Source organism: Phocoena phocoena, chromosome 5 (assembly GCF_963924675.1).
Source record: "Phocoena phocoena chromosome 5, mPhoPho1.1, whole genome shotgun sequence".
NCBI classification, from domain to species: Eukaryota; Metazoa; Chordata; class Mammalia; order Artiodactyla; family Phocoenidae; genus Phocoena; species Phocoena phocoena.
In genome coordinates this window covers 30,828,329-30,854,840 of record NC_089223.1, presented here as the reverse complement: position 1 = coordinate 30,854,840, position 26,512 = coordinate 30,828,329, and the positions used below count along the sequence as shown (strand labels likewise).

The window sequence follows — 26,512 nt, the reverse complement described above, 5'->3', positions numbered from 1 at the left end:
TCAGGATAACTGCCGTGCTAGTAACTGCCCAGAGTGCTCTGGGAACAAGGAACGGAGACCAGCCAACCTGCACTCCCAGTCTTGCTCTTCACTGGCTGCCAACCATTCTCAAACCTTCCTCTCTAACCTGGCTCCCTGGCCAGGTCTGAGGCTCCACAAGTGAACACTGTAGTAGTTGGCTTGGCCTCCAACCCCAAAGTGAAGTCCGAACAAACCAGGCTGTGTCACGTGAGAGCTCTTTTTCCCTGGGCTAGAGGGACGCCTGGATCTTTCCCTTCTTTCTCCTACAAGCCCAGAGGTGAATGTCAGGTCCTAGTATCCCAATGGTGCATGGAAAAGTAAGAGGGATTGCTCCAGTGTCAAAGGCCAAGCTGGTCTAGGCTGCCCTCTCCAGCCCTTCCTTGTGGGGAGAGTGTGGGTACCAGCCCTAGGCCACCTGACCTTGCCAGGGAGGCGGGGGCAGGAGGAGAATGGAATCCCAAGTGAGGAGAGTGGGCCTTCTGGCACTTTGGACCAAGGAAATATCCTTGCCCTTGATCCTGACCCATCCTGGGGAGTGGAATTGGTACAAGAGGGCTGAGAACAGAGAGGATCGTGGAGCTGAGGGACCCCTGAAACTGCTAGACCACACCCCTCCTCTTTGAACAAGAATTGTTTCCTGTGATGGATATTTGATGTTTTTTTCCCTTTTGTGAAAGAGGGATTTAAACAAAAGAAAAATTGTTGCGTTCACGTTCTCCTTTTCCTGAGGCAATGCCCGTGTTTAGAGGTAAAGAACATATATATTTATGTGGGCATATCTAGATAAATATTTAGTATCTACAGAAACCTGGTAACTTTTGATGATAGGAGTCCACTTTTTAAAAAATTGTCTTAACTGAGCAGTTTTAGCAAGCTTAGTCATCAGTGCTCAAAGTGTTTGTATTTGTATCCGGTGATGATAAAAGAGCTCAAGGATGAGAAGGAATGTGGTGGGAGGAGGCGATGGGATGGGGAACAACTTTCTTTACCATAATGAAAATTTATCTGTGTGGGACCTTTCGCTTTGAATATGAATCAGAGGGAGTTCGTGCTTTGAGACAAATTTATGGTTAGCAGTAAAATAAAAGCACGTTTTAGTGCCTTATTTTTACTTAATAAATCTTAATTACTTTCTCTCCATAAATTAAAGCATTTACCATGCTATATCTTAATCATCAGGTTTGTCATGTATAGCATTAATTTCATAGAGTAATTGCCACTTGGGATTTTTGTAAAACATCACCTTAGAGTCTTTGTGTGAATGATCCAGAGGAGTTGCTAACTGGATTTTCAGTGAGTTACACTAGTCTTGTCATGTTGCCTCAATTTTTTAAGGAGGTACTGGTACCCACTGGGCTAACTTTGGGTATCATGTTACTGTTGGGTCACCAGTTGAGGGTAAAGGAGGAAGGGGAGAGAAATGGTGTGAACTACAAACTATTTTGAAGACTATGCAGTTTTACTCCTTTGAAGTGTATCACAAAATATTTCCTGGCATAGGTCCCCAAGACTGACTTCTGTGAACTGATTTATTTGTAATTTGTAGAATTTCACGTAAATGTGCTAAAATCCTAAGGAATGTTTTATTGACTGAATAAGTTATGGAGTCTTCTTCATTCCGTGAACTTACTTAGCAAATCGTTTCCTAATAGTCAATGTCACCTTAGAGTTCGGTCCAACCCAAGTTGAGTTATCACAAATCCTCCTTATAAATTAGTGATATTTCGTAATTCTTGGATACCCGTATGTGAAAAAGGAGTCCACAAGATTTTCATTTGTATGTTGATTGGATAGACTTGAGAGTGGCATCGTTTGATCAATTAGATATTTAACAAAAGAAGGAGTCATAGAAGTGAGTATAAAAATGGATGGGATTTGCTGTGTGGTCGTGGCCTGCGTTCCTCAGTTCCTCGCCTCACCCTTCGCCCCGCTGTTTTGAGTATCACTGCCGGGGGGCGGGAGGGCGGACGGGGATGGGGGGGGCATGTGCTCCCGGAGGCTGACGGTCCTAGTGTTTCCCCCAACCCGCCCCCATCAGCTGGCTTCCGACTGGTTGGGCGGGAGGCTCTGATGAAAGACTGGAGCTGGGAGGAAAGAAGCAACGGGGAATTTCTCCTTCCCTCTTCCTCTGTCAGCATCACAGGTAGTGGAGAGGTCATGTCCACTGCTTCTGCTTCTCCCCACCCAGCCCCTCCATCCCTGGGGTATGAGTGTCTTCCTGCTGCTGAGAATCTTCTAAGTTGCCTTTTTGACATCCTGGCTCGTCTGTCATCTGTGTAATAAGGTCTCTGCATGAAATCTGTTCTATTTTACATGCTAAGAGTGGTTGCTTTTTCCTGACACATTTTATAGAACAGTTTTGCTTTTATTTCATAGCTTATGGAGTTTGGGATGTTGATAAAGGGAATGCTAAATTATTCATTACCTCAGTTAATGTTTAATCAGCTGGTTTGCATTTGGTAATGGCTCAAAGAAGATAAAATGAGTTGACTGCCCTCAGGGAGCTCAGCCTGGCTGGGGAGCCAGTGCTTTTCCAGAGCACACGGGAGCTGAGAAGGAGGGATACCTACGCTGAGGTACTGGTGGGTCAACCGGGAGTCTTGCCAGGTGCTAAGATCTTGCTCAAGTGGTTGAGGAGGAAGGGCGTTCCCAGCAGAAGCAGCAGTTTGTATGAAAGCATGTCATGTGCCGGGCTGCACAAGCATCTGTCGGGTTGGGGCAGTGGAGGGAGAGGAAGCCAGCGAGGCGATGATGGGCCAAGGCACAAAAAGCACTGAAGACTCCGCCAAGCACTTGAGTTTATCCTTTCGGTGGTGGGGAGGAGGGAAGAAGGATATTAAGCAGAGGAATTACATGAACAGATTTATCCTTTAGAAAGATCACTCTTGAATGGGTGTGGAGGAGAGATTATAGGGCTGGGGGTGGAGGTAGAGACACCTGGCCAGGTGGCAGGTGCAGAATTCTTGATTGGAGGGGGATTGTTTGAATGGAGGCCTGAATTAAATCAGAGGATTTGGGAGGAGGGGAAAAAATCAAGACAGACTAAGAAAGTAGAATATGAATTACTTGATTATTTATCTTGTATGTGTTGGGAGTTGTCATTAAATGATTAAACGATTGTTGTGCTCAGAGATCAGGAAATGTTTCTTTGGTTAGGCTAAGTAAGTCTTAAAACTTGAAAACTGCTTCTCATACTGTGGTCACAGCGTGTCCTTGGAGGTCTCATGATGTTTCTGGGCTGTTTATGCTGCCTTATGCGCTGGATATATTTTAGGTTCCACACAAGTTACGGTTTCAGGACTGCTTATTTTTCAAACAAGCCGAACAAGTGATGATTCTTTTTAAAAACCATTCACTACCCCCTCACCCTGTATCCTTTTTCTGGCCGTGATATGCCCAGTCTCTCTGCTGGTCATGACATTTATTGGCTGTCTCATCTCCTGCCTCCGCCTCTCATACCTTTCTTAACTTCCGATTAAGGAATTAGCTCTTCACTTATTCAATAAATCGTTTCACAGATGCTTGTGTCTAAAGGTTTCAGAAGTCGAGCAATACAACATCCCCTGCTGATTGAGAAAAACTGTAGGTCCACTCACTCTCCAGCTCCCACATGCCAGAGCCTGTGTACAGAGTGTTCTACAAAGTTCAAAGAACACGAGGCTCACCCTCTAAGAGCTTGACATCTGAAAACAAGACTATGCAGGTAGAAACTGGCAGGAAGAAAATACTGGAAACGGAAGGGTTTGGTCTGAGCCGCTGCTGCAGAGTTATGGCCTGAAGTTAGGGTCTTGAGAGCTAACACTAATGCACTTCATTCTTTGAAGGCTTGCGATGAGTGTAGCCTAGAGCCTGGGTTCTGGGGGTCTGACATCCTGGCTCTGCCACTTACCGTGTGTGTCGCCTTGGGCCAAGTTACTTAATCTCTTGTGTTTCCCTTCATTATGGGTAAGATGAGGATTATAAGAGTATCTGCCCTAGGACCACCGAGGGGATTAAATGGCACATGCGTGTGGTGCGCAGAGCACACCTCCTGACACAGGCTGAGTGCAGTCAGCACTTGCTGTTGATGGTTCCCGAACGCAGAGCGAGGTGTCCTGAGGCTCACCTGAGACAGTTGTGCTGTGTGAGTTCCAAGAAGCATTGCTTTCCTTCCACACGAAAGCTGTTGGGGTTAGCCGTGAGCTCCTTTGTAGTCACTTTATGTTAATTGCAAAGAAAATTCTGTAACAGGCTTCTTCAGGACAAGTTAGTCTTTGGAGTTTTTGAGTTACCTCTTTGATCGTATCATACGTGATTGGTCATCACTTCAGAGCACTTCCAGAAATAAGTCTGAAGGCCCGCAGGTGGCAGGTAACACCTTGGAGGAGAGTGAGACATCACTGCCTCTCTGAGACCCTCCGTGGATACCCATCACCTCCCTCCTCATTTGAGTTCAACACACATTGAGCACCACTGCCTTTCAGTTCTGTATGAGGCTCCAGGGGTCCAAGGCTGAACAGACAATTCCCGTTCTCATGAAACTTAGTTTAGTGGAAATATATGTAAACACATCTAATCCACTGTGATACAAGCACAAATGGAAGCATGTAGAAGGTCAGAGAGGTACATAGGAAGAAGCGTAAGGAACGTTGCACAGACTTGGTGACATCTCAGTAGATTGTGAGTAGGAATAGGGCAAGTCAGCAATCAGCATGGTTTACAGGAGAACTGGACCGTGGGGTGGGGTTGGGTGGGGGGATATGTGATAGGAGATAAAATTGAAAATGGAGGCTGGAGCTAGACCGTGTAAAAGCTTGGCCTTTATCATGTGGACATGGGGGCCGCTGAATGATATTAGGCAACAGATGCCATAAGATTTGCATTTTTAGCAGGATCATCCTCACGTGGAACATGAACTTGCAAAGGATGTAGGATGTGCCGGCAGGTTCATGTCCTCAATGCACATTCATTGAGGCCAGCAACGGAGTCCTATGTCCCTCTGCATTCCTAAAGCCTAGTATTGTGTAGACACTGAAGACATTTTTTGGAATAAAGACAGCCCCAGTTGAAGTTTCCAGGTCTGCATCCTCTCCTCAGAACATGCTGACCTGGACCTCCATCTGTCACAAGCAGCTTGACTAGGATCGCAATAAATTCTTTTTTCTTGGCATTCTTTTAACTGGCACTCTCTATTTACTAGCCCTTCTGTGCAACTGTAGTGTGGTGATGATTGATGCTTATAATTCTGACCCTGAAGTGCTCCAAGCCTTCTAAATCATCCCAAAAAGATGAAAGTATATTCAATATTGCTGTAATGTTTGTGTGTTTTACTGAATTCTTATTCTTTGGAAATTGATGGTTTATCAAGTGCTCATGTACTCATGTGCATGCAGGGGCAGTGAGAGTCTGTGATCACCCACGACTCTTCACTCCCGCACAGCACCAGGTGAGGGGTGTTTATTAGCAATGCACACTCAGAAATTAGCAAGCAAAACAGACCTGGGCTCTCTTCATGCCTAGAAGGAAGCAGGTTGGCCCCAAAGGGGCAGACTGGACAGAGATGAGAGAGGAAGCAGTGGTTAGAAAACAGTGAGAGTGATGAAGCAAGAACTGGACAGACAGCCAGTCGGGCAGCTTCTAAGCACACCCATGCCGCGGCCCAGCCCCGGAGGAGTGGGGCTCGGGGCCGGGACCCCAGCCTCAGGTTCTCGTGTGCCTTGACCCGGGTCAGATTTTCGGGCTTGGATTTGGCAGGATCTTCCACCAGCTCTGTTTGTATTGCAGTAACAAGTGTTCAGCAAAATGCCAAACATTAGCAAGTGAAAACATCAATAATTAGAGCATCCTGTTCACGCCGCACACACATCTTATCGTGAAAACCATTATAACTGCAGAGCTGACAATATTATTTGGCCCAGAATGAAGAGCTCCAAATGGAAGCTGTGAGATGGCTCCATTTTGTAACCCGGTTTCCACAACCAGGCACGTGATGATGTTATTAGGAGGGAGGTTTGCTGTTGGCTTTTTCTTTTGGGGGTTGTATGTTGCAATGAGTAGAGACACCTCTTACATTTTCTTGTACAGATTTGTTTTTACAATCTGCGTGTTTGATCAACAAGTCCTGCCTGTGTCTGGGTGCCTGGTCCCCGCACCACAGGGATTCTATTCTGTTTGTCACCCTCTGGGCAAGGGCACTTGCGGACTCTCAAGCTGGCTTTAACATTTTCTGCTCTGAGATTCCAGTGAGTCTCTTGGTCTCCCTGGGCCTTAGTTTTTTCTTTTTCTGACATATTGGAATAATACAAATTCCCTCTTTATAGGGTTGCTGTGGGGCTGAAATAAAACGGCGGATGTAAAAAAGCTTAACTGGAAAGTCCTACGTAGATAATAACATAGTAAATACACTAAAGAATACCATAAATAATCTAATAAAAAATAGAAATATGTTTCATCAGCAAGCATAATGTCCTCAAAACTTGCCCCGAAGCGGTGTAGGGAAAATGAACCATGTATTGAATTCCTGCTGTGGAGGAGATTTGCCAGCTGTGACTTTGTCCCCTCTGCAAGGTAGACATTGAACCCCTCTCTCAGAGGTGAGGAAACTGAGGCTTCCAGCCCCCAGCTGTACATCTGCACAGCAGAAGTGGGGTCTGGACCTGACTCCAGAGCTGAATGCTCTTTCTTCTCATCTCTAGTTGTCTACCTCATTCCAGCCACCTACGCACCCCGCCCCCCACCAAAGTGCTAAGAGCTGTTTACGTCCCTTGGGGCCAGAAAGTTGGCCAGCCCTTTCTTGGTCTTTTGCTCCTGAAAGCGAGACAGGGTGAGATCCAGAAGGAGCTCAGGAGCCCCAGGAGCCCTGGAGGGACCAGCAGCTTGGGGAGGTGAGTGGGGAGCACGCTCAGCCTCCACTTCTAGGGAGTCGGCCAGGCCTGGACCGAGAGTAGGAGGCAGGAGTGCGGCATTTCCCAGCCCTTGAGGAGATGGCTGCAGTCCTGTCGTTTCCAGAAGTTCATTCTTTCTGTGTCACAGTGTCTCCCAACCTCACCAAGGTTGTTTGGAGAGCTGCTTCTCAAACCCTCCTCTCAGGAATCAGTGCCTCCTGTGTGTTCTGAGCGGCTCCTTGTTCTTCTAGCAGAGGCAGTGACATTAAGTTTATTTCCTGTAGTAACCACTCTGCTGAGCTTTTCTGGGACCTTCCCTGTTAACTTTGATGTCATGTCAGGTATGGGTAGGGGGGAAGGACCCCCGATGTGGCAGCTACTAGGTGCCCAATGGGACCCACCACCGCATGCATCTTCTTTTTTATATAAACTAGCTCCGACTCCAGATACACTGAGTCGGCTTGTAAGCCGAGCTGCCTACACAGAACCAGAGCTGATGCCCATCGAAGGGCCGGATGGCCAGATTCGGGGAGGACGTCCGCTCGGCGGAGGAGCGTTTGTTCAGAAGGTGGGTCTGAGAGGAGCCGCGTGTTCTGTCCCCCCAGGTCCTAAACAGGCGGTGTGTGGAAGCAGCCGTGATGACCGGCCTGGCCCTGGACTGCCACATCAACAGGAGGTCCTTGTTTGACCGGAAGCACTACTTCTACGCAGACCTCCCTGTGAGTATGCTCTGCCCTCTGTCCATCCATCCGTCTGTCCACCCACCCAGAGCTGGGGCTGAGTGCCTCTTCAGCCAGAGCTCCATCCATCCCAGCGGGAGGCCCTGCCCGGCCTGATGAAGCCAGTGCCCCCTGACGTTTACTAGATTGGATGCCAGGGTCCTGATCGCCGGCTCTGCTTCTGGCGGCTCGCTCCTGACTGACTGCGGAGGGGAAGCAGCCCGCGCTCTCAGGCTCAGCCCAGCTGTGGGGCTTGGTGCTAATTGTCGTTAGGACAGAAGCTACTTCCGTGGCTGATGCAGCAGTCAGTGCCTCCTGTGGCTCCGGAGACGGAGCGAGAGCGTCCCTCTGTTAAGTTGGAGGTCCCAGTAACAGGACCGGCTCCTCTGCAGACATTCATGTCGTCCCCAAGTACTGAGTAAGTGGGCAAGAGCAAGCAGAAACGTGAACCGGAAGCCTGGATGAACGGCAGTAATTGGCCGAGCAGTAAACCCAATATTAACCTGCTTTTTCCTTAAAATTAGAAAGGTTTTTTCTTTAAGAGGAAAGCCAGTGTGAACTAGAGCCAATTTTTCATAATACTGAACTGAACCAAAACTGTAATGTCAAGTGTGTTTCCCTAAATAATGTTTGATTTGCTCTGCGCCTCTGATAGTAAGTGTGGCCCTTCTTGAGGCTTAGGAAATCAGTAGTGATGATATTGCTTCACGTTATTCTCTCTGAACTGAAGGCGGGGGTTGGGGGGGGGGTGAACTGTTTTCAGCAGGTGAGGGCAGGAGTAGAATTAGATAAAAAATACAGCTGGAACCTGAATTCTCCAATTGCTGCTGCTTTTTCCCTCTGGCTGCCAGCCTTGTAGTAAATTCTACTGCTTGGTAGGGTGGAGAGAATTAAACTGCATTTTTTTCATCTTTTAAGAGTGATAACGAGTTTGGTTCAGGTGGGAGACTTAGCAATATGTGACTAAAATGAGATGTTTTATTAACTCTGGCTTTCTGGATTTTCTTGCCCAGGTAGCTCAGATAATCTGGAGGTCGTGTTGCCAAATATTACATGAGACAGACACATTTATACTAAAAAAAGATTCGTTTTTATCTAAATAACGTATTCAAATTATTCCCATTTCACCAAGCATCTGTATTTTATTTGGCAGCCCTACCCAGAGTTTAATTTTCACAGATTGAGACTTCCTGTCTCAGCACAGAGAGCAAATTGACCTAATGCAGTGGTTCTCAAAGTGTGTTCTCTAGGCCACTAGCATCAGCGTCTCCTAGGAACGTGTCAGACATAAAAGTTCCCAGGCGCCACCCCAGACGTGCAGTCAGAAACGCTTCAGATGGAGCCAGAAGATCTTTGTTTTGACCACTCTACCGGATGATTCCAATGCAGCTGAAGTTTGAACAATGCTGGCCGGGTAGCTAGGGGCGCAGACTCTGAGTGAGACCATCTGAGTCCAGATCCTGACATTGATACTTACTAGCTCTGTGGCTTTGGGCAAGGCCCTTCACCCCTCCATGCCCTGTAGCTCCTTCCTACGGTTGTCTTGAGGATTAAATGGTGTGAAGTACCGAGAACCGTGTCAGGGGACACTAACTGTGTCAGTGTCATTCTCTGTTCTTCCCCAGTTCTCCGTCCTGACCTGCCTTCTCTTTAGTGTGTGTTGATGCACATGTGCCTTTGAAAGTAATTCTTCCTCCCCACTTGGAAGGTGGCGAGGGAGCTCTGGCAACATCCATCAGTATTTTAGTACTCTGTGCTTTGCATTAGCTGGGCATGAGTGTCACAGCATTTTCTGGCTCAAGGAGCAAGGGAAGTCGGGTCAGGGAGGGCAGCTGACATGACTGGTGAGCTCGAAAAGCAGGAATAAATCCAGCTTCACTGCACTAGCAACTGGTGTTAGCTGTGCTGAGAGTAGATGGCAGGATGCTTAGCCAGCACTTCCAGTAAGAGGGTCTGTCAGGAGCCCAGTAATCAGATGCAGGGCTGAGCTAATGAGCTTAGTGGAAACAATACGTTCTTTTCTTAGAGGCTTCAGACAGAGAGATTATTGTTATTCCCCAGAATGGTACTCCCTAGGGAAGATAGGATCCACGTTGTTCACTGCTTCATTATTGGGGGTGTGGGTTCCGGGATGGGGAAAGGGGCATCCAGAGAAGCCAGAAGAGGCCAGGCTAAATTACGGCTGCAGCACGTAAACTGATTTGTGTCTCCTTTTCCTTTTTTCCTATTCTGTTCTGTTGTGGTTTTAAGTAAGTCTGTAGTTTTATGACATTAAAAGGAATGATCAACTAGTTCCCAGCCTTGACCTACAGACGAGTGACTCTGGCCCACATTTGCGTGCAGGCCGGCTACCAGATTACCCAGCAGAGGCTGCCGATCGCCGTGAATGGGAGCTTGGTGTACAGCGTCTGTGTGGGGAAGAGGCGGAGTCAGATGGTCACCAAGACAGCGGGGGTCAAGCAGATCCAGCTGGAACAGGACAGCGGCAAAAGCCTCCATGACAGCCTGCGGTCCCAGACGCTCATTGATTTGAATAGAGCGGGTAGGCTTGGAGAGTCCCCATTTTCCTTCCTGCCACTTCCCTTCCCCTCCAGAGTTTGCCCAAACCAACTGAGGAGACAGGCCCTGGAGCCTGACTAATGGCGATCGGAATATCAGTGTTGGTGTTGGCAGAGCTGCTTAGAGAGCCGGGCTAGGACTGTGGTTTCTATGTGCTTGCAACTAACCCACCCCTAAAACGAGACAGCGTCACCACCTAGTCACAGACCCAGCAGCTTGACATCTGAAGCAGACATTAAAAGAAAGGAACCAAAGTTAAAAATCCAAAAGTGTGGGGAAAGTGAAACGATTCAGGGCCTGTCAGTGCTGCAGGGTTTTCCTAAGTTTCAGCCTGATGTATCTGCGGATCAGACTGGAGAGCTCCAGTCAGACTGACTCTGCCTCTCTTTGGTAGGGGTCGGCCTTCTGGAAGTGGTCCTGGAGCCTGACATGTCCTGTGGAGAAGAGGCGGCTGCAGCCATCAGGGAGCTACAGCTGATTCTTCAGGCCCTGGGGACCAGCCAGGCGAACATGGCAGGTAGCAGCCACAGAAGCAGTGCCCGCCTCTTCCCCATCTCCCTTTCTACTCCCGGGCTCTCTCCTCACTGGCGTCTTATTCTCTGCAGCAGCTACAGTGGGGTTGTTTGCATCCTTTTCTCAGCCTTTTCTACCTCAGGGTTTTGGGGTTTTTTCCTTAGAATTTTCCTTGAATTTTTTTCTGAGCCCCCGACCAAAAATAAACACACAAACAGCGGCCCTGCAGAGGTGCTGAGCCCGAGAGTGTGAGATTAGGAGTCCAGGGACTGGAGGTGTCCTCCTGGCCTCTTGCATCAGGACGTTGTGAGAATTAATAAAATAATATGTTTGAACAGCTTCATCGTCCTCAGAAGACCCTGTGTGTATGCACAGTAGCTCTTAGTTTGTGAGTTCTGTGTGGGCAGTGCTTCATTGCTACTGGATGCTTTTCCTCTGGGTCTCTTTCCGCCTTTTATAGAATTTCCATCCAGGTAAGCTGAAGCCAGATTGTATCGACTACAAACCAAGGTTATGATTTCACAAAACTTTAACTTTGAGATAAAGTCTGAAATTCAATAGAAATATAATAGGAAATTAAACAGAAGAAACAATGTGAAAACTTGGGATCAAGGAAATTATACATTTTAAGTGTTTGCAAATTGGATACAAAGATCACAAGTTTTGGTCAAACCCAGTTTCTTCATAAGCCTTTCCTAGCACTGCTTTGCCCACTCTTACATGCCCGTCTCTGAATGCCCGTCTCTCCCATGGTTTTCCCCTATTTTCTGTTCCCAGGGGCTTTTAAAAAACGTCTGCCACTCGCAGAGCACTCCCTGACAGCGTGGAAAAAGGGTGCAGGTTCTGCATCTACAGTGGTTAATCCATCTCTCAGTCCAGTGGTGTACTAGTCAGGGTTTTCCAGAGAAAGAGAACAAATAGAATGTGTGTGTGTGTGCACGTGTGTGTGACATGTAAAGAGATTTATTATAAGGAATTGGCTCATGTGACTGTGGAGGCTGAGGCGTCCCTGAGATCTGTAGTCATTAAGCAGCAGGAGAGTCAATAGTATAGTTCCAGCTCAGGACTGAAGGCCTGAGAATCAGGAGAGCCAAGGACATAAGTTCCAGTCTGAGCCAGAGTCTAAGACAAGACCAGTATCCCCGATCCAAGGCAGTCAGGCAGAGACAGCAAATTCCCCCGATGCCAAAAACTCGACCTCTGTGCACTGGTGCCAAATCGAATCTCAGAAACAGAGTTTGGGGTGAAGTAGAAAAGAATAGCTTTACTCCTTTGCCAGGCGGAGGGGAACACAGTGGACTCATGCCCTCAAAACTGTGTGTCCCAACCCAGGGGAATTTGGTGAGGAGTTTTACAGCAGTGGTTCAAGGGCTGGGTTGCTGATAAGGATCAGGGTGTGTGCAGGGCCTGCATTCCTTTAATCTGGTCTCCTGATGAGCTTCTGTGGTTCTTGAGGCTATCACATCATGACCTTCTCTCTGGAATGAAAAATGCTTCATCAGGTAGTTAACATCTTCCATTTGTTGGAGGTTTTAGTTCTGTAAAGAGCTCAAAGATAGTGTTATGTGTATCCCTTGAGGGGGAACCAGGACCCTGCCCCAAGGCTGCACTGTTGTTTCTTGACTGCTTCTCCCTTGTCTCTGCATCCCCTCCCTTCCCTGATTAGCAATTGTATGAACCTGCCCTTTGGAACTCAGGGAAGGTCATGGAGGCTGGAATCTGTTCTCTACAAACAAGAAACAGGGACACAGAAAGGCTTCCATGTCCAGGAGCCCCGCAGGGTCCTGCTTGGCTTCACCCCCGCTCTGCCTTTTGTTCTATTCTGGTTTTCAGCGGATTGCATGAGGCTCACCCACGGTGAGCAGGCAATCTGCTTTACTCAGTATATCAATTTGAATGTTCATCTCATTCAGGAACACCCTTACAGACACACCCAAAATAACATTTAACCAAATATCAGAGCACCCCTTGGCCCCGTCAAGTTGACACAAAAAATTAACCACTGAACATGTCACAGAGGGTGCCACTAAGTACCATTGGTGGGGATGATTCATCTCCCTGTCGGTTTATCATACCATTTACCGACCATTTTGTCACACGTTTATTCACGTTACAAAGGGACTTCAGAATCTGTAATGCCACATTTGTCACATAGGACATCTAATGGGCAACAAATTGTAACATCAAAGCCCTGGTACAAGTTGAATCTAGAGATGGAACTTGCCAGTTTGCTCTCTTCTTTAAGCGAAAGTCTGGAAAAACACAGCCAGCCACATGAGTTTGAGTGGAGTGCTCTGTGTTAGAGCAAGAGAATTCTCCATTGTAGAATGGAGGATTGGCTCAGGCTGTCTTTTTACCCACAGAATAGAAATGAAATGTGGGCAGATTGGATAGTTATCCATTTATGCACTGTTGCTTTAAAGAAGTTTTATTATTCCATTCTTCTTCAAAATAACTGATTCCTACCAAACCTATGGAATAATAAACAGGCCACCTGTTAGCTGAGAAATAGTCCCATCGGGTCCTTGCCAAGAGATAAACCATAACAGTGAGAACTCATCAGGCAGTGACAGCTGAGAGAGTTCATTAAATCTCATTTGTTGTGACACTTTTTGTTGCTTTTAAATACAAATCAGACAGCTTTGCCCCCAGCACAGCAGCAGAGTGGCTGATGTTGTCCTGAAGTGCTCTGGGTAGTGAAGGTCTGCCTGGAGTCTGCAGGTGTCCAGCTTTTGGTGCTCTCAGCACTTTATCAGCCCAGGCCCCTTTCCCATCCTTCTGTCCCACCACCATAGGCCACTGTGTCGCCACTGGAGAAGGCAGCCTGGGAACCAACGGAAGGCTGCCCTGGAGAGCACCAGTGGACCCCCAGCGTGCTTTTGGAATGAAACTTAAATTGCTCCGGGCTGTGCTTCAGTGAGTTCCTGATAGTTTTGCTAATGAGCGTAGACTAGCTCAGCTTGGGTTCCAGAAGTCACTTCCTTCTCAGGATGTTTGCCACTGTTGAGACCCTCAAAGCAGTCTGCTGAGTTGAATGTGTACCAAAGTATATAGATACGCTAAATGTTTCCAGCGTTGTAACATCTGCCGGTTTGAACATCGAGTATGTGCTCATCAGTTCACTAAGCATTTTTAAAATTAATTTCTTGTCTCATTTAAACTTTATGACATTCTTGAGAGATGGGTATTACTGTGCCTACTGTACAGGTGAGGAGTTGAGGCTTCCAGAGGTTGGGTTATTTGGCCAAGTTGCACAGGGAGTGCCCGAGCCCGGGTGTGTCTGACTTCTGGACGCCTTCCTTTGTAAGCACTGTCATCCCGCTTCCTAGTGCCAGCCATGACAGTGTCTCCGCTGCTGTAGATAACAACCTTGAGGGCTTCCCTAGTGGCGCAGTGGTTAAGAACCTGCCTGCCAATGCAGGGGACAAAGGTTCAAGCCCTGGTCCGGGAAGTTCCCACATGCCGTGGAGCAACGAAGCCCGTGTGCCACAACTACTGAGCCTGCTCTCTGGAGCCAGCGTGCCACAACTACGGAAGCCCGAGTGCCTAGAGCCTGTTCTCCGCGACAAGAAAAGCCACCGCAATGAGAAGCCCACGCACTGCAACGAAGAGTACCCTTGCTCGCCGCAACCAGAGATAGCACGTGCGCAGCAAGGAAGACCCAACGCAGCCAAAAATAAATAAGTTAATTAAAAACAAACAACCTTGGGAGCTGGGTTAGCAGAGTGTGAGTGCTGAGGACACCGCAGGCCCAGACCTGGATTGGAATCCTATCCTACCGCTTCTAGCTATAGAAACTGGGCGAGGTATTTGACTTCTGTGAGCCTCCCTTTCCACACTTGAGAAACGAGTCCCTAAATAATTGTATGTGGAAAGAGAAAGGAAGAAACCAAAGAGGAGAGGAAGTCATCCAAGTCATCAGACAGAGTTGGGGCAGCAGGGTGGGAAGAGCAGGCGAGGGCTGGCCTTGTGGAAGAAAACCTGGAATACCGTCTTGGACGTGTCAAGTGTGAATTGCCTAAAGGACGTCTAAGTGGATGTGTCATTAAAGCTCTGCTGTAGGGAAAGAACGTGGTAATGTGCATAAAATGTATCACAGGTCCTGACAAATAGCCTGTGCTCATGAAATGTCAGGTGCTTCTATTGACAACAATAAGTAGAATCACCACTCATTGTGGATGAATAAACTTTGTGAAATATGTTGGATAAAATTGAGCCACATTATATATTTTACCTTATTTTTTGTCAAGCCCTGTTATTTAAGTTCTGGAGGGTATTCAGTGATCAGAATGAGACAGCTTAGTAGACTTTCTCACTAAAGCTTCAGGCCTCTGCTGTTTAGAGAAACAGTTTTCTGTCATGATGTTATATTTCTGATGTGTGAATGTGTTTAAAAAAAAAAAATGTGACTGCACCATATCACTGTGCTCAGTAGTACAGTTTTTTCGTTTTGCTGTTACAAATTCCTACTTCTAGAGGGTGGGAATTGAGCTTGATAGCGTTCTTGTGAAGGCCCTCCCCCAGTGTTGCAGAATGCATTGAAGCAAACATGACTGTGAGGCTTTTGTGGACTTGAGGCAATTTACCTTAATTTGTTTAAAAGGTATTTTGTCTTCACTGGGTAAATGCCTTTTGTGAGTGTTGGATACTGTATTGGAATCCAGGCAAGTGAACTGCCTTTCAACACTGCAGGACACTAAATGAGTCCCCTCAGACATCTATGGAGTGCGGTCTTCTCTGGGAGAGACTGAAACTCGTGCTTTTATTCCTTTTCCAAATTAAAAGTCTAAATTGTGAAAGATGGTTTTATTTTTAAAAGCAGGAGAGGTCCAATTCAGGGTTCTCAGGGCTCAAAAAAAGTTCTCTCCCAAGTATCGAGGTTTGGCTAGGCAGAGCTCAGCATACTTGGGAAGTTTTCCTTTGAGCTGAATGGGCCTTTCATAGGATTCAGTAGATTAGTCCTATTCAGACAGAACTTTAGAACTTGTCGGGAACCTACTGTGAGACCAGTCTGCTTACTCGTGGCTCAGGAAAATACCAAGGTATGAACTTATCGAACAATTACCATGTGCCAGAGGCAGCTCTAGGTTCTGAACAGAGCAGTGAAAAGGACATTGTTCCTGCTACCTAGAGGAAATACTGTATTCACGAGGGAGACAAATACACTAACAAATAGAACAAAGTAGTTACAGTGGTAAGTGCTTTAAGGAAATACAGAGGGTGCCGTGATAAAGAATACATTGGATGGTGAGGGCCTCTGGAGAATGAGCCGAGGCCCCAGCCCCAGGGAGCTAGAGCATCCAGGAAAGAGCCCAGGCAAAGTCCCTGAGGTGAGGAAAACGTAGAGTATATGCTTGGAGGTAACACGGGTGGCAGAAGACCACTGTAGGGGAAGCGCGAGGAGCAGGGCAATGCGGCCTCAGGTCAGACTGAAAAGGTCTGCGAGGGCTAGATCACCAAAAATGATAAGAAGTTTGGATTCCATTCCAAGGGCAGTGGGAGGTCAAGGAAGGGCTTTTAAGCCAAGGAACGACATAGTCGGATTACCGTTTTGGAAAACCGTCGCGGCTGCTCCGTGGAACGTGGGTTTCAGAAGGGTATGAGTAGAAGCTGAGCCCAGTTCCGAAGCTTTGGCAGTAGTTCAGGTGGAGGATGGTGCTCTTCTGGACAGGGCTGGTGTTGGTGAGGATGGAGAGAGCAAGATGGTGGATTCGAGGTGGTTCTTAGAAATAACAGGATTTTTGTTAACAGGCTGGTGTAGAAGGCAAAGAGGCCGGAAGAAGTCAAGGAGGCTTGAGGAAAGAGGTGGCGGTGCCATTTGCTGACATTGGGAAGATGAGGACAAAGGTGCATGTGTTGCAGGGGCAGATCCTTTAGTTTCAGAAACTGAAATGCCTGGGCCAGCTCCACGTGGAGATGAAGTAGGCGCAGAGGTCAGTGTGGATGGAGTTCAGAGGAGGGTTTTGGCTGAAGAGAGAAATTCAGGAGTTATCAGAGCTTGGATGGTGTTTAAGACCATATACATTTACAGAGAGAGTGCAGGTAAAGAAGACAGTCCTGAGTCTGGATGGGAACAAATGACAAGGACATGGAAAGTGTCCAGGAGGTAGGGGCCAGCTAAGGGTGAGTAAGGTCACAGCAGCCGAGGGAGGAAGATGTTTCAGGGAGGAAGCGTTGGTTGGTAGGTCACATGCCGCCGAGGGCCGGCGTATCCAGTGAGGGGAAGACACAGCGTGTCCTGCATCCGTGGGATTTGGCAGCCAGGGGTTGATGGTGACTTTGACAAGGCGTTTTGCAGAGAGGTGGGGACAGAAGCCAAGCTGACGTGGGTGTAGGAGTAAATGGGAGGTGAGCTCACGGAGATGAGACGCCAACAAACAAGCAGTACTTGTTTGAGAGGATTTGCTGAAAAGGAAAGCAGAGCAGTAACAGCAGAATGATGAAGAGAGAACTGGGTTCAAGGGAGTGGGTCTTTGGGGTTTGTTTCTAGTGAGAAATACTGTTGATTATGGGTACACATGCATAGAGGGAATGCTGAGGAAGAGGGTTAAGGAGTGCTGTGGGAGAGAGGAGAGAACTGAAGGAGTGATGTCTTTGGGAAGGCAAGAGGGGTGGGAGTTTTAAATCTGGGCTCCATTCCCAAGGGCCTTCCATCTGGTCTCAGAGAAAAGACTAATTCAAAATAGACTACAATCGTGTGCTCTACTGATTGCATGTATTCTGATAGCTCCGAGGAGCCACCAGTGGAGGCCGGCCTACTGATGAGGGTTTCCAGGAGGAGAAGGTGGTACCACTTAAGTGGGACCTCGAAGGATGAGCTGAGGTTGAAGGAGGGACAGTAACAGGGATGACGAGGGCCTGTGGGAACCAGCGAGCAGACAGAAGCTTCCCTGATGGGAGGAGGCTTTCTCAGGGAATGAGCAGCAGGAAATGCGGGGTGCATCAGTCAAGACCAGACGAGGGCTCTTGCATACCAAGCAGAGGAGGTGGGATGACCCAGTGGGAGCCAGCTGTGCACTTGGTCAAGCGCTGGGAGTGGTGCAACCGTCCTGTAGCAGGATGTGGCCGGAACCGAGCTGGAGTGGGGGGGGGGGCTGGGCCAGGAGGGGTCACTGGGTTGAAGGTCAGGATGGGATGCGGGGGCTCAGGCAAGGATGGCAGCTGTGGGAATGGAGAGGAAGTGACAGCTCTGAGGGATGTCTAGGGGAAGGAGCTGACAGGATCTAGTCAGTTAGACTACAAAGGGCCAAGAAAACAGAGCAGCAAAGGATGCCGCAGGGTTCCTAGACCAAGAGTCTGATGATATCAGGAGTCGTTGGGACTTCTTGAGATTCAAGAAAGCACGTGATGTCCTAAAGGGGCTATGGGATTTTGTAGAAATGTGAGAGGTCCGTGCTGGAGACATAGAGTAATTTCTGGGCTGAAAGGCACCCTCCAACGTGGGTGGCCGTTGGAGCAGCAGAGTGGGAATGACAGAGACCTGTTACAAGGGTCTCTTTTTCTTGGCATAGAATATATTTGAGCTATTTTATTATTTTAATATGCTTTTGCTATGAAACCTTGGAAAAGAAATTGCTTTCTTCAGCCCATCGACACATTCCTCTTTGGCAGATTCTTTTTTAGTTCAAAGACTTGCCTAAGAAAAATCAAGCATTTTGTCTTCCCCTGTTGTTCTGTTTTAAATATTGTAAGTGGAATTGGAGAACAGAGAATTGGGGCCTTACCTTGTGGGGTATAAAATGTGATGATTTCTTATCTTTATCTCTCTTTGGCTTGAGATTTTGCCTCCCTCTCCCCCTCAAGAGCCTCTTGGCCCTCTCCATAAACCACCTGCTTCCTTAGGGATTACTGTTCCCAAAATGGGGGGGGGGTTTGCAGGGTCAGAGAAGGTCCTCCCAGGATGGGGATGGCCCCCTCTGAGTCCCTCCCCCACAGACCGTCCCCTTCATAACAGCACTGTCTGTCTGCTGCGGCAAACCCTTACAGCAGTCAGGAAGGATTCCGAGTCCTGTTTACAGAAGGAAGAGATCATTACAGTACCTGGAGGAAGGACGAGGGAAAAAGCCCAGGTTTCTGGCTCTTGCCCTTGAGCTGTAAATTCTCAAGGACTCTCTTATAAATCTCCCGGAATCACTGTTGGAAATCCACATTCCATTGGAGAGCAGTGTAGGGCTATCACATGATCATTTCTGAAGCCTTCCCCCCCAACCCAGCTCTGACACTTTGAAGAACACTTCGGAATAAAACTGCAGGGTAAAACTCCATTTTTTTTTTTTTTTTTTTTTTTTTTTGCGGTACGCGGGCCTCTCACTGCTGTGGCCTCTCCCGTTGCGGAGCACAGGCTCCGGACGCACAGGCTCAGCGGCCATGGCTCACGGGCCCAGCCGCTCTGCGGCATGTGGGATCTTCCCGGACTGGGGCACGAACCCGCATCCCCTGCATCGGCAGGTGGACTCTCAACCACTGCGCCACCAGGGAAGCCCTAAAACTCCATTTTTAACAGTGTTGTTTTTCTTATTTGGCATGAAAGAAATTAGATTTCCCAAGCCAGTATATCCAGAATTTCTCCTGCCTTCTGCTTGTGCACAAGTGCACAGAAATATACACACACACATACACACACACCCCCTCAGATGCCTTAGGACCATCATTTTCGCAAGTGGGCAGAAGTACTAGCCATGAACTTCAGGACCAACCATACTTCCTCTGAGGTTAGGCTGCTGTAACTAAACAGCAACTAGAGTTAGATGTTGCTTGCACTCTCTTGCCTTAAAAAAACCACAGTTGCCTCGGAGAATTTCTAAAGTGTTGTCTTTTTTCTTTCCTTACAGAGGGCCAGTTGAGAGTGGACGCCAACATATCTGTGCATAACCCTGGGGAGCCTTTGGGCGTTCGAACCGAAGTAAAGAATCTCAACAGTGCCAGGTTTTTGGCCAAAGCTATAGGTGAATGTCAGCTGTTACTCCTCATATACTTCTTTGTATCAGTTATCTGTTGCTGTGTAACAAGAATCCCCCCCCCCAACTTAATGGCTTACATGATAACATCTCAACTTCAGAGTTTTGTGGCTTGGGTGGGTTTTCTACTTGTCCTGCCTTGGCTCATTCATGTGGCTGTGGGGAGCCGGCACCTCTGCTGAGATATACAGGGTCCAAGATACCTCACTCATGTGTCGCAGCCTTGGTGCTGGACGTCTGCTGGGCTGCTCTACCCACGTGGGCTTGCTTCATTCACTTGCCTAGCCCAGCCCTTCTTATTTGGTGGAGGGGGCACCCCAGGAGGATGAAGGCAGATGCCTCAAGGCCTCTTGAGTCATTAGCTCTAGAACTTGCACAGCATCTCTTCCAGCACATTCCATTCAAAGCAGGTTCAAGAGGAGGGGAAATAGACTTCACCTCTATGGGAGGATCTGCAAAATCCTGTAACTCTGTTTTTCCATGTACCACATTCCTTCTGACCAGACCGAACTGTATAAAGTCGTATTTGTTCATTATAGATGGCCACGATTTGACCTAATTGGTCAGTATGTTTTTCTGCTTTTTACCGTTTTAACTAATAGATTGCTTGGGCCTGTGTAATCAGGTATTGGTCTTGTTTGTTCACATTGTGGATCTTTCAGTGTGGACAAATGTATACTAGTAGTTAAAATCAAACAGTTGAGCAAGATCAACATCTAGGGTGGTCCATAGAAGTTGGTATCTGTGAATGTGAGGGGAAGACATCTCAGACGAATGAAAATATTCTTTAAAACCAAAGGTATCTAGAGAGGAAGAGAGGAGGGAGGAGGTGGAGGTTAAGGCGCACCCTTCAGGGTGCACAGAGAACAGGACGGATGAATGTGGAGTCACAGCCAAAAGGTTTAGTAGCATCCTGGGTATTAGAAGGAACACAAAAAAGATTTTCTAATCTTGTATAAAACTTCATTATCCTGAACCTAAAATGATCAACTAGCCTCAGTGAAGACACTTTGAGTCTACAAGTTTTCAGGAAAAAAGCATTAAAATGGTCAAGGGGATGACTTACAGGAGAGGAAGGTGTTGGGGAAGGTCCCCGCGTGAAGACAGACTAACGATGGTGGACTCTTCTGCCTGTAAAAGGAGACGCAGTCCATATTTCTGAAGCCATGATAGGTTTGTGTTAGGGAAAACCCTCCAGCTCAGGTTTGTGAAGGGGAAGCTTGGAATGAACAGAAAGAAAGTTCCACTTCACCTTGTAGGTGATAAGTGTTCTGGAATTCATTATTCTAAGAGGTGGTGATGGGAACCTAAAAAACAAGATTTTAGGTAGATTCATCCCTGATGACTTACGATGGAGACCCCTGCCTGATTTTGGCTGTCCCTAACCTGTTATCTTATGAAGGACCCTTTGGAGTAGTCTGAGACAGAATTCTACCTGTGGTCTGACTCAGGCTGGAAGAACCGAAGCTTTACTGTTATGGGCTTAATTCTTCAAGCCTGTAATTTTTCTACCCCATATTTCTCCCTACATCACGCCTTTTAGCCATCCTCTTCGTGTTGCTGCTTTTTATCAGCTATGATAAGAGTTTGGATTTGGGCAAGGGCAGGTGGTACATGTTGGGCAGGGAGTTGAGGGGGGAGGGGAGGCTAAAGCTGTTTTCATAAGGAAGCTTAGCAACTGTGGCTGTGCTGTGCTTACCACTTCTGCCTTGTTGGGTGGTGAGGGAGTGTGGCATAGAGCAGTGGCTGTTCATCATTTGGGGTCATAGATCCCTCTCCATATTTTGGAGAGAGGGTCCAGAATTTTTATTCTGGACCCTCTCTCCAAAATATGTGCCTGTGCACACATGCACGTTTGCATATAATCTCAAGAGGTACTAGAACCCCTTGAAGGCCACCCATGGATCCTGCGATAAAAACTCTTGATAAGCAGCGATCTTAGATCTGGGGTCATTCTGCCTAGATATTGGTCCTAGCCCTGCTTCTGCCACGTTTTGTAGCCTGTACTGGGTTACGCAATCTCTCTGAGTCTGGGTTTTCTCAAAAAGTGAAGAAGCAGAGCTTCCTAAAAGGCCCTTTCTAGCATGATTATTCTATGACGGCAGCAAGAATAAAATATAGCATCTGTGGGAAGAATTATAAACAACTCCCTTGATTAGTTTTTGACATAAAGATTGAAAAAGATGTCTAATTATTGCTAAACTGGATGAAAGGAATCAAAATATGATACTAAACTCTTTTTTTTAGACTATGAAATTCAGAGGCAAATCAATGAACTCGAGAATGGAGGTAAAATCCTGAATGAAACTCGCTCGTTCGATTACAAGCTGGGGTGAGTTTGCATGACAGCATCTTGAATACAGGTAGGTGGGGCTCCAGTCTGGGCTCACCGCAGACCAGCCATGTCACCTTGGAGAAGGTACTTAGCTTCTCTGCACTTTGCTTTCCTCATTAGTAAAATTAGGAAAATACGGTACTCTACAGGGTTGTGATATGCCTTCTAGGGCTGGTAAGAGGTTTCACCTGACTGCCATCAGACTTGCTGAGTCTTAAGTCCTGGCACTTCCGTGGCTTCCAGCTTACCTCCTTTGTTCCAAGAATTTTTACTTCCTTAAATTCTATCAGACCTAAGTTCTGCCAATTTAAGCTAGAAGTGGAAGAAAGCTTAGAACTGGTTGTAGCGGTGTCTTTTTCTGTTTAGATATCTTTTGAGTCTAACTTTCTGACTCTGAATTTTGAGGATTTTATACACTTAACAGAAGACTGGGGAAAAAAGCTCAAGAGCCTAGAGTTTGAGCTGGTTAAATGTTGGAAACGTTGAAGCAATTTCTTTTCTGTTCTTTTTCTTTAATTATCATGCTAAACATTTGTATTTCTTTAATATTATTTCTGCAATGTATTCATGAAAGTGTCTCCCAAGGAAGGCTGAGGAGCTTGAATCCCCTGGGTTCCCTATTGGTAGGGGAACCCCTGTCTGCATCTACACTAGCTGACGCTGCATGCAGCATTTTTAAAATGTTTTCTCATTTAACTGTCACAGGTGCACCGTGCCGATGAGAGACAAAGAAGGAAAACAAGACTACAGGTGGTTACTCCTCTTGTCAAAACACCATTCTGTATTTGGGTCATATTCCAAATCCACTGACAGACCAACATAATGATCCTAGATTGCTTTTAGGAACCACTTTTCCTTGTTGTTGTCGCATAATGGAAAATCTAGGCTTCCTGTTTTACGTGTACACTGAGAGGAAGAGTATTTTCTTGATTTGGTAGCCTTGGAGTACCTTATTTGACAGCATTCAACAGCTGGAAAACACTTGTTCACTCACCTGTGTGTCAGAGTTTTCATAATTGAGCTAAGAGGATGGCAGTTGTGGGGTGGGGCCTAGGCTGTTCTTACTCTCATGTTCAGTAATTAATGCAGTAACACTGAAGTTCTGTGAGAAGGTAGAAAAAAGAGATGTGTATGTTAATGGCAGTTCCCTTCAAACCTCAGGTGATGCTGTTTAACACATTAGACCTCATTTGAGATCCAGAAATAAAGCAAATAATAAGAATAGCTTCCAATAAATTGAGACTTTTGTTTCTTCCCAGTTTAGCAGACTGCAAAAATTAAAGATTTAAGCAACAAAGTGGTGGGGGTTGGCACTTTCCTTTGCGAAGTGCAGGAAGAGGTAAGAGTAGCCATTGCTGTCAATGAGGAACAAATATAGCATCGAGATTTAGGAAAGACAAAGCTCACGAACCCTTAGAATGCATGTCACCTCAAGGACTCCTCTTGTGTGTCTGTCAGAGTCACCATTGTTCTAATTATAGTGATCCCTCTAGGTTCAGTCTGTTCTTCCTAAGAACTTCTTTGTTTTCCATTGTTGCCCCTACTCTGTTTATGCTGCTTTCTCACTGAGCGTGGAGTTGGCTTTTAGCACAGCCAGTGGCTTCAGCTCTGTCTCTCAGGTTAACAGATGGGATTCAGGAAGCCTCCCTTTGGTTTCCTCTTGCCTTCAGAAGTCAGACTAATTCATAGCACAGATTTGGCATTGAGGTGATGGGTTGCTTGCCCTTCTGAGCTATTACCTTGGAGCCACCATTCTGCATTACCCTGCTTTTGCATAAGCCCTTTGACAAATATGGGCAGAGAGAAAACATTAGAATAGAACAGAGGGAAGGACATCTTTATTTCACAAGAGTATATGCAGTGGTGCGGCTTCCACATTGTTATAAAAATTAGTTGACTTTTTTAGAGCAGTTTTAGGTTTACAGCAGAACCCAGTGGAGATTACAGAGTTCCCATATACTCCTTGGTATGTGTCGTATCCCCCCACCCCCGCCGCCCGCCTACACACACACAGAGGTTCCTCTGATAACATCTTGCATTAGTGTGTAGTGTGGTACCTTGGTTAAAATTAATGAACCAATATTGATACCTTATTATTAAGTAAAGTCCATAGTTTACATTAGGGTTTGTGCTTTATGTTGTCCATTCTGTGGGTTTTGACAGATGTATAATGACATGTAGCCACCATTACAGTGTCATACAGAATAGTTTCACTGCCCTAAAAATCCATACTCCCTTTATTCATTCCTGCTTCTCCCCTAGCTTCTACATTTTATTTAGGCAAAATCCATTTATTTCTTGCACTTCTCAAGAAAGAAAGTTTTCTTTTTCTTTGACTTTTCATTTGTTACACAAATACTGCTAAAAATATTTTTAAATTTATAGTCTTTCTTCCTAAAAAGTAAATTGTTCTCATTTGGTCCTATTTTTTCCAGCCTATGTCTTTATGAATATATACTTTATCCACAATTACAAACCACAGTGTGGCATCAACATGGTGCTGTGCCTTTTTCACTTAATGCTCGTTTAAGCATAGAGAGTGGTGGATTTGGTCATTTTGCCCTTACACTTGTATAAGGACTAGTTCCTGGAAAACTAGGAGACTTGATATTATGGGATGTTGGAAAATATTTGCAAGTAACATGGCATCCAGACACACACTTTCATACTGACGATAGGTTTGTTTCTTCCAGCTAAACCGAATACTCAGTCATGTCATCTCCTCTGTGTGCCAGGTTCATGCCGGAGCCCAACCTGCCCCCGCTGCTGCTCTACGACTCGGGGTCCCTGCCCACTGGCACAGACCCACAGCAGGTGATTAACATCGACCAGCTCCGGGAGCAGCTTCCCGAGCTGCCCCGCGTGACCCGGGAGAAGCTCGTGCAACAGTATGGGATGCTGCCGGAGCACAGCTTTGCCTTGCTGGTGGGTACTGATCAGAGGCTGCGATCGGCCCAGCAGGGGCGGGGGATGCTCCTTAGGGGGCTCTAGGTGCAGTGGCCCATGCCTTCAGCTGTACCGTAGAACCAGGCATGCTAACCTTCCTCACCAGCCTTTTTGGTAAATGCGCCTCCGAAAACCAGAAGATGAGGCAGGATCTCGTGTCAGTCATTCCTTGTATGTAGACACGAAGAGCTGCTCACAGCGGCCGTGGAGGCTTCTTGAAGACAGTCCAAATGTTATGGATGAGTGTTCTCCCTTGCGTCTGCAGGACAAAAGGAAATCAATATATAGGCTTTCTAGATGTCTGGCAGTATTGGACATGACAGAGTCTGGCAGGAAGTGGGGTTCTTAAAAAGCCAGCCAGTTGTTTTACCAGTTGTAGAAGAAACACTTATTCCACATGAAATGCTGAAAACTCTGACTAAGAGTATTGGTCCTTAGAGGATGCATCTGAAGGGGCTGTTAAGAATCTGACACCATGGAGATGTGCTCAGGGATTTTCCATCCTTTCCAGGGCTGTTGGGCTTTGCAGTTTCCTTTGTCACGGCAACATTAAAGTGACACAGCGTCTGTGAGAGTGGCATTTCGTCACAGCTGTCTTCTGCTTGTCTGTCAGGGAGGATGTGGAAAGTTTCTCTGCTGCATCTCTCGGGGATGAGGTGTCTGCCACACTCATCGTGCGGAGCGCAGAATCCCTGGAAACTCTGGGCTTTGCATTGTAATTGACTGATAATACTATGTAGGGATGTTAGAATATTCATATTCGTATACATGTGTATATACTTCAATAACAAAACTTGGCCATTTCTGGTACAAGGTAGGCGAGCGAATGCTTGTTGAATGAATGAGTCTCTCTTTATCATCCATAGATCAGCTCATTTGAAAAGTATCCAGAGTATACAAAACTCAGTTTTGTTAGGTCGACCTTGGAAAAACACACGAATCCTAACAGGCTTTCCGGCCAATAGGTGTTCTGTACGGGATGCACATGAACCCTCTTTCACCACCAGTGATTAGACGTGATGGGTTATTTTCTCTTGCTTTAGGCAGAGCTGCTCACCACCTCCCACGGGCTGCTGTTGTATCTTATTCACACCTCTGAGGCGATTATGTCACTGTATTTTAATTCTTTGTTAGTGTATTTCGTTCAGTGCCTTGAGGGCGAGGACGGTTTCATCCTCTCCCTCTGCTCCATTACTCGGCGCAGATTAGCGCATCAGCAGTGCTGACTGCCAACTCTTTGTAGGAATCAGTGAGCGAGCTTCTTGTTCAGAGCACCTCTTAACCTGAAACCTGCGGCAAGTCACGGCCTGTTCCTCAGTTGATTTAACAAACCTGAGTTTTAGTCTTACCCATCTTCCCCACCATCTTGACTTTCCAGCCCACTTGAAATAAACTTCAGACTCAATACGAAATGCTAAATTCCAGTCTTGTGCTTCATAACGGATTTGCCAAATTACATAAGGGATGGGAGGACACAGACCGAGGCTTCTCAGCCCCAGGGATAGTACCCTCACCGCCAGCAAGTTCTCTAAGGCAGATGCACTTTCGCACTTGTGTCTGTGCCCCAGGCTCTGCTCCCGTGACCTTCAAGTGCCACAG

At 46.8% G+C, this 26,512-nt stretch overlaps 1 protein-coding gene across 1 annotated transcript in view; it reads left to right on the top strand.

Moving 5' to 3' along the window:
• The window catches only part of GATB (glutamyl-tRNA amidotransferase subunit B), a 72,619-nt gene that overhangs the window by 20,727 nt on the left and 25,380 nt on the right, over positions 1-26,512 (top strand). Inside the window, exons 3-9 of the mRNA XM_065877205.1 lie at positions 7,490-7,603; positions 9,947-10,145; positions 10,557-10,679; positions 19,507-19,620; positions 21,880-21,964; positions 22,673-22,717; positions 24,703-24,892. Coding sequence (XP_065733277.1) covers positions 7,490-7,603; positions 9,947-10,145; positions 10,557-10,679; positions 19,507-19,620; positions 21,880-21,964; positions 22,673-22,717; positions 24,703-24,892 — 870 coding nt within the window. The remainder of the gene's footprint in view (positions 1-7,489; positions 7,604-9,946; positions 10,146-10,556; positions 10,680-19,506; positions 19,621-21,879; positions 21,965-22,672; positions 22,718-24,702; positions 24,893-26,512) is intronic.